Source organism: Scomber japonicus, chromosome 24, assembly GCF_027409825.1.
Source record: "Scomber japonicus isolate fScoJap1 chromosome 24, fScoJap1.pri, whole genome shotgun sequence".
In the NCBI taxonomy this organism is placed as follows: domain Eukaryota; kingdom Metazoa; phylum Chordata; class Actinopteri; order Scombriformes; family Scombridae; genus Scomber; species Scomber japonicus.
This window is the reverse complement of record NC_070601.1, coordinates 18,432,494-18,440,351: the sequence shown is the minus strand read 5'-3', so window position 1 is coordinate 18,440,351 and position 7,858 is coordinate 18,432,494. Positions and strand designations below refer to the sequence as shown.

At 40.7% G+C, this 7,858-nt stretch overlaps 1 protein-coding gene across 1 annotated transcript in view; it reads left to right on the top strand.

Moving 5' to 3' along the window:
• Positions 1-231: 231 nt before the first annotated feature.
• Positions 232-7,858, top strand: part of ccdc14 (coiled-coil domain containing 14) — an 11,307-nt gene continuing 3,680 nt past the window's right edge. Inside the window, exons 1-5 of the mRNA XM_053314496.1 lie at positions 232-328; positions 1,241-1,296; positions 1,381-1,456; positions 5,800-5,872; positions 6,310-6,414. Coding sequence (XP_053170471.1) covers positions 305-328; positions 1,241-1,296; positions 1,381-1,456; positions 5,800-5,872; positions 6,310-6,414 — 334 coding nt within the window. The 5' untranslated portion in view covers positions 232-304. The remainder of the gene's footprint in view (positions 329-1,240; positions 1,297-1,380; positions 1,457-5,799; positions 5,873-6,309; positions 6,415-7,858) is intronic.

Below are 7,858 nucleotides of genomic sequence, written 5' to 3'. Positions count from 1 at the left end.
CTCAAGAAGCAGGTGGGATAGAAATGACCTATGGAAAAAAACTATTTACCAACAGCGACCACGTGATACTGATCCGTCGCGTCATAGTGACAGAAGCAGTTTGATTGGCCATCCAGTTGTTTCCCCCTTCAAACTTTAGTTTTAACCGGAAGCTGCAGCGCATCACGTATTTCATGAAAAAACGTTTCAAACCTGAACAGTGACTAGCATAGATATACACACAGTCACCACTGTCACTGTACAGCAGACGCAGGCTGAAGACTTCAGTTTAGTACGGTTGAAAAGTTTAAAGTTGTCGTAAACCATGAAAGGAACGGCTAAACGCAAGGTAAGAGCAGCTAGCATTAAAGTTTGACCTAGTACGTTTCCTAACTTCCATGCCATTGTCTTTTAAATTGTAAAGGTTGCTGATCAGACAGGACAGATGTTTGCTGCTGGCAGTAGTAGAGATGGTCATTTGTAGGACTCATTAGCAACTACAGTGACATTTCTCTATCTGGTTTTTCCAACTCCAATACGTAATGTTAGATTAGGTCTAATTATCTTATTTCATAACCTTACATTACACTGATAATATTAAATCTATTGAAAAAACAAACGCCTAAGCTAACGTAGAAGTTCATGTCAAATTAGTGACATGAAAGTAAGCCGAGTCACATACATATTTATACTATCTCTGCTTTTATTGCTATTATTTTCTCAACTAATTGATTAATAGTTTTATCTCTATAATATTAGTTAGGTAGAGCTCAAAGAGGCGTCTTCAAATGCCTTTTGTCCAACCAACAGTCCAAAATCCAAACATATCCAGTTTAATGTCATATATGACAGTAAAGTATGAAAAAAGGATATTCAAATTTAAGATGCTGCAATCAGCAAATTTTGAGATTTTTGCTTAAAATATTAAAAAAGCAATTATTTGATTATTAACATGGAGATAAGATGACAATACACTGCACCTTGACCTTGACCTAAAGTTGAATTGTTTGTGGTGAAAGACTGAAGATCCAAACACACAGATCTGGTCAGTAACTATTTCATAAACATTAAATGCATCATTGAGCTAAGAGAGGGAAAGGAAACAAAAAGGAAGCAAGAGAGATGTATTTCCATATTGCAAAATGTATTTTTTAACTAACTTTAGTCATGACACACCTCAAATGTTCAGTATAGCCAGGTACAACACACAGTGACAGAGAGGTGGAGAGTGCTCTCTTTTTAAATAGCTTGTGACTGACAGGTGGTGACATCAGGGAGGCTGACAGGAGGTGTAAAAGTGCAGCCTACCCAGAGAAGGTAAGCCCACCAACCTTTTAATTGCGTACATACACTATATATTCCTGTTAGCGCTCCTTTAACTCCTGAATATTTTGTTGTTAGAGTGACTCCAAACCCCGGGCGGGCCGCCTGCCCTGAGCCAGCCCACTCTCTGTACTCCACAGACTCTGAAGACCAGGTAATGAACTGAGCTGATTTACAACCATTGCAAAAGACATGCGACATTTTGAGCAGCATAATGCAGATCAACACAGCAGCTGACATTACAGATGGTAAGCATTCTCTCACCATGATTCCTTTTGCTACTGTGTGAAGACAAACAGCACACTGATATTGAAGTGTGATACAGGAATTGTTTTCAGAAAAGGTGCTCAAAAATATTCCATTCCTCTCATCACATTGAAATAAAGGAGAGAACATATGATCTGCATTATGTTGTTTGTTTTCAGGCTCAATTTGAGAACATTTTATGGCAGATTCATGGTTCACATACATACATGATATCATTCACTTAGTATTCAAAACTAGTGGAACCTTCAGGTGGCAGCATCCTTGACCAAAGTCTCTGTTCATCCACAACCAGCACATACCTCACAAAACCAGCAGAATCCTTTACAGCTAAGGGATGGTTCTGGGTTGTCCATAATTTCTTTCAATATCAATCTAATAATATTCTGTCCAGCAAAATGGCTGCAAAACGCATAGAAGAACTGGAGAACAAGTGACTGACTTAGACACAAGGACGTAAGGATTAATGACATTATTGTCACTGGACCGCACATCAAACCACAGTCATAGGACTGAGCGGAGACCCTCCTGCTGTGGCTGAGGCATACAGGCCGGTCATGTTGTCCTGTGGGTAGTGATGGGCTGCCTGAGACTAATCACCAAATAGAGCTACTGAGTCCTCTAGGTCAGGACTCAGGAGTATTCAATTCAAATTCATTGAGGTCCAATTTGTGAAAATGTCCTCAAGTGAAGGTCTGGAACATCATAATGTCTGAGTTATTTTTCAGTAGCTTGAAGTAGCATTGTGTATGTAGTGGGGTAGCCAATAGACTTAAATACAGTAGAATTCCAGAATATGGCAACAACACTTATTAGTATTTATACTCAGCTTGTAGGATTCAAATTAATAATAAAAATTAAAAAAAGGATAGATCGATAAATAAACTTTTTTTTTTGTCTTCTTTTTATTGAAGACAATGCAAAGACAATCATAAGAAAAGACAAACATTTTCTTTTACAGAACACCAGTGAACACAAATTTCCCATCCCCCCACCCCTAACCAAACATGGACTGTCAGGGAGGGTTTTTAGTTCGTTAATGAAAGAAATTACTGGATCCCAGGTGGTGTAGAACAGATTTTTTGACCCTCTAAGAGTGTATTTTATCTTTTCCAGACTTAAGTAAAGCATAATGTCACTCAACCATAAGGAGATGCTGGGCGGTTTGGAGGACTTCCAGAGTAACAAAATCCTTCTGCGAGCAAGAAGGGTGGCAAATGCAATAATGTCTTTATGTCTGGTCAAAATCTGCTCTTCCATTGGTACCGTACCGAAGACGGCAGTGTAAGCGTTGGGTTGCAAGTTTAGAGATAGTGCCTGTGAAAGAATACTGAATATTGCCGACCAGTACTCTGAGAGAGAGGGGCACGACCAGAACATGTGTGTTAATGTTGCTTCAGCCGCCCGACATCTAATACAGGTCTCATCAACATCAGAATAAAATTTGGCCAGTCTAGACTTGGAGAGGTGGGTACTGAATAACACCCAGCCTTGCACATGAGGTTGTACTGTTAACTCTCTTTAAGGCTTTGGTCCAGGTCTCCTCAGGTATAACCTCCCCAAATTCTCTCTCCCATTTCTCTTTAATTTTATTGAGAGGAGTTACTTTGATAGATGAAATGTTAGAGTAAATTCTTGAAATAAAACCTTTTGGGTTGGAGGGGATTTGGAAGATGTCATCTATGGCAGTAGGTTGAGGAGCATTGGGGAAGTTAGAGTCTATATTTTGTATAAAATGTCTGGCCTGGAAGTATCTGAAATGACTGGAGACAGGAAGGTTGAATTTTCGAGAGAGATGGTCAAAAGTAGAGAAAATACCCTCACTGTAAAAATCTTTGAATGTGGAGAGGCCAAGTCTTTTCCACAGGGCAAAGGTATTGTCAAGTCTGGACGGAACAAAAAGATGGTTATTGCAGATAGGAGCCAGATGAGAGAAGTCAGATAAATTGAAATGGTTTCGAAATTGTGACCAAATTCGTAGAGTGTTGAGCTTCAACAAGATTCACAGTGCATCATTATAAGCCACCCCAAATGTGTTCATTTTAGGCTTACTGTAACTGCACCACATGTGGGCAGTATACAGTGGAGTACAACAGGCTTCAAACAAAGCAAATTTAACATTATCCGAACACATTCCTGTCACTGTATATCATCATCATCACTCAGGTCATCCCTGATGATGTGACCAAGATATTTCACCTTGTCCACACCAGTCAGTGGATTCTCTGCCAAGAGGAAAGAGGGGAATGTTCTTTTCCTTAGTCTTTCTAATCATAACTACACTCTTTTTAGAGTTACATTTGATATCAAACTGCTTTCCGTAGTCTGAGCAAACTCTAAGAAGTTGCTGCAGACCACTAGAATATGGAGACATGATGACCAAATCATCAGTGTACAGTAGGTGATTAATCAGCTTTTCTCCCACCATACAGCCTGTCCTACACCATTTAAGCCTTTTAGAGAGCTCATCCATATACAAACTAAATAACATAGGTGACAGAATCCCACCCTGTCTAACCCCATTTGTCACTGGAAAGGTTTCAGATGTAATGTTACCCCATCTTGCCTGCATGGTTTGATATGAGTACCAGAAAAGTAAAACCCGCAATAAATAAGGAGGAACCCCTCTCTCGTAATTTTGCAAATAATTTCCCATGATTAATATGATCAAAGGCCTTGGAGGCATCTAGGAAGCACATAAACATGGTAGAGTTTTGTTGAACATGACAGGCTCTATCCTGGCCGCCAGCACCTTAGCCAAAATTTTGTAATTGCAACAAAGAAGGCTTATAGGGCGATACGAGTCGCACTTAAGTGGATCTTTATTCTTTTTCGAAAGGACCGATATTGTAGCTTGCGTCATGGTTGGGGGAAGAGACTTAGTGATAAGGACCTCCCCAAACCCTAACCTTACACAGGAGAGGAGTTAGTTTAGCAAAGACTTGGCCGGGTACCCGTCAGGGCCCGGCGCTTTGCCTGATTTCAGTGATAGCGCAACCCTTGCTATCTCTAATTGCTGCAATTCTAATAACTTTATAACAAAACATCCCAACAGATATGAACTCTTTTCTCCGTGTGTATGTCACTGACAGTCCAGTCTCTCCACGTGTCCGAATGCAGGGATTTGATTGGCTGATTAGCATCATGTGAGAAGACTCACTATGCACAGTGGTCTGTGAGTTCCTATGGGCCCCTCTACTTTTACCGTAATAGCTGGAGAACCTGCACCCATTAAAATAGAAACGCTTGGACAATATTTAACAATCCTCAATACTGAATCAGTTACAGGTCCTGGTCTGGATAGGCGTCTGGGTTCGGATCTGGACTGCGCCTTCCCTATTAGGGACTTCTGCTCTTGGTGATAGACTTGGCGGTCATCCTCCTCATCATCATCCTTGTGGCTGAGTGAAAAAAGGGAGACAAGCTGTAAATGTGCATGTGCATGAACAACTGATGATGTGTGCCATACCACTGATGAAGAGCTCAGGTCATAATTTGAGTGTTCATCTTAGTTTTTTCTTCCAAATAAATGGAGATGTGTTTCCAAGCTGTCTGAAAGTGTTTCCAGATCTGAACTGTGCCACAGCAGTGTTACTGTGTATGGACCCTGCTGTTGTATTTGAAGAAGAGGCTGTATAGCTCGGCTCATCCCTGTTACTATCATCACAGTGTGCAAAGAATCATAGCATTATACTAGGTGAGCACACCATCAGGAGGATTGTGCTGTACCTGTCTGAGCATGCAGTACAACTCTTAGCGCTGGTCATCTCATGGCTGTACTACTGCAGATCACTCCTGGTTGGACTATCAGCATATGCTGTTAAACCTCTGCAGATGATTCAAAATGCAGCCTGGTGTTCAAATCACCTAGCTTGACCCTGACAAGCTCATGCCACACTTTTAGTTTATCTTCTCCAACTGGCTTCCAGCAGCAGCAGCTTCCATCAAGTTTAAAGCTTTGATTCTTGCCTTCAAGGCCAATGGAATGTCTCCCTACTACATCTTCAGGCCATATGGGTCCTCCCATCTGCTCTGGGGTGAAATCGATTGTTAATTGAATTGCGCTTCTATAATGATGTAATGAGTTATCCAGTTCCATAGTCTGCTGACTCCCATGGTGCGTTCAAGAGACACCTGAAAACTCTGCTCAACACTTGATCATCTTTGTAAACATGACTACATCTAGGAACTGAAGCTGTGATTGTTGCTAATGGTTGTTTTCTCTCCTCTTAGGTCACCACTCTGCATAAGGGACTAGACCGCTGTGCTGCCTTGCTCAGTGGTATCCTGCAGGCTGACAAAGCAGGTCAGATGGCTTGACATAATGACCTCTTAGGGAGCTGCTAATAGTGTTCCAGTTGATTATTGGATATTATTAGGGCCCGAGTGCTGACCAGCGTGAAGCCCTATTGTATCTATAAACCCACATGCATGGGGGGGCGAGGGCCCGGTCATCACTGCTTGCAGCTTTAATTGTTATGATTATTATGATTATTATTATTATTATTATTATTGTTGTTGTTGTTGCACAATAACCTTTTAGTGCACCCTCTATCAATCCATTTCTCTTTATGTTAATGTTACTCATTCTGTCTCCAGCTTTTCATATTCTCTTTTATATCACTAACCCTAACCCTGAATATCTTTGAGTTCATAAAGCAATTTTGCAGACTAATCATTTTACAGACAAAACAATGTCCCCACTGCTTTGTCTAATTGACTCCTGTGTGTCTGTGTGTTTAGAGCCCTCACCAGGCTCTCCCAGAGCAGTGAAAGGTGGAGCAGCCAAATCAAGATCATCCACCTCACTGAGGAAGAAGACTATCAAGAAAACACCTTCAAAGACAGGTGTGTGTATGTGTATGTGTGTGTGTGTGTGTGTGTGTGTATATGTCTGTGTGTCTGTGTGTCTGTGTGTGTGTGTGTGTGTGTGTGTGTGTGTGTGTGTGTGTATATGTCTGTGTGTGTGTGTGTGTGTGTGTGTGAGAAAGGGTAAAGGACGAAAGTGAATCACACACAGCTACAAAATGTGAGACCTATTTCAATTCTGGTCCTTGATGTAGAGAGTGAAGGTGACATCATAAGAGCTTCTAAGAATATCTGATTTATCATGAATACAAATTCATTCAAATCAAACAATATCAAATCTATTACAAAGATACAGCTGTTTACAATTGTGGTAGTTAGTTATTATTTCAATGTCCTGGTAGCTCAGACTCTGAGTAGCTATGCATGTTTGGCAGCTGTGGTGGTTCACCCAGCCCTGTGAACATGGTCTTGGGGATCATCAGGGGCTCTGTTGTTCTAAATATTAGCTGTGGTGTTGAACTGTAGTTTGCTAACATAAGATCTGTGAGTCCAACCCAACACAACTTTTAGTCAGAGATGTAGCATAGTGTCTTCCCCAGACCTTCAAACCACGGACAGTTTGAGCTCCAGCAGGATCTACAGCAGATGTGAACTCTGTTTTCAAACTATAGGTGTGTATGGAAGATCACACTGCTTCCATATTGTGTCAGCTGCCTCAGCCATCCAATGAGAGGACTGGATAGATCAATATAATCAATAATAATATTAACATATATCTTTTTAAAGTTTTTTTGGGGATACAGATCTTTTTTCTCACCCTTTTGGAGTCTGTGTTATAATTTATAGGTGGCCATATAGTGACATACCTTTTAATTATATTATTTATCTTTTTTTTATATTTTTTCTAACCTTTCTAATTCTCATATACTATTATGTAACAGGTTCATCAGTTATTCAGACTGATCTTTCCAGCCCTCTCATTGGATTGAGGCAGCTCTTGTGTGTATATAATGGTGTTGTGATGCTGCCTATGATATGCCTGTTGATGGATAGACTGAAATGTTGCAGCAGCAGTGAGGGATGCAGTGTGCAGGAGCAACAAATGGTTTCTACAACAGCCTAGAATTGTTTATAAAGCTGTTTTTTTGCTTCCTCAGTGGATGGAAAACTCTGGTTTAGACAACTTTCATTTTGGTTTAGGTGCTTAAAGGTGCCATATTAACACTAGTATCAAAATATTGAAATGATATATGCTAAAGAAGTATGTTGGAGAGAGTTTCAGTCCAGAGTAGAGATTGTAGGTGTGTTAAATTGCATTGTGGGAGCAGAAACTGCAAAATGTGTTTAATAGGAAAAGAGGCAAATCCAGACCATGGTGTAGTATACAATCAGTGGTCAGACGCAGCAGTGCCTGGTGTGACTCAGTGAGTCCCATTTTGTGTGTGTGTGTGTGTGTGTGTGTGCGTGTGCGTGTGCGTGTGCG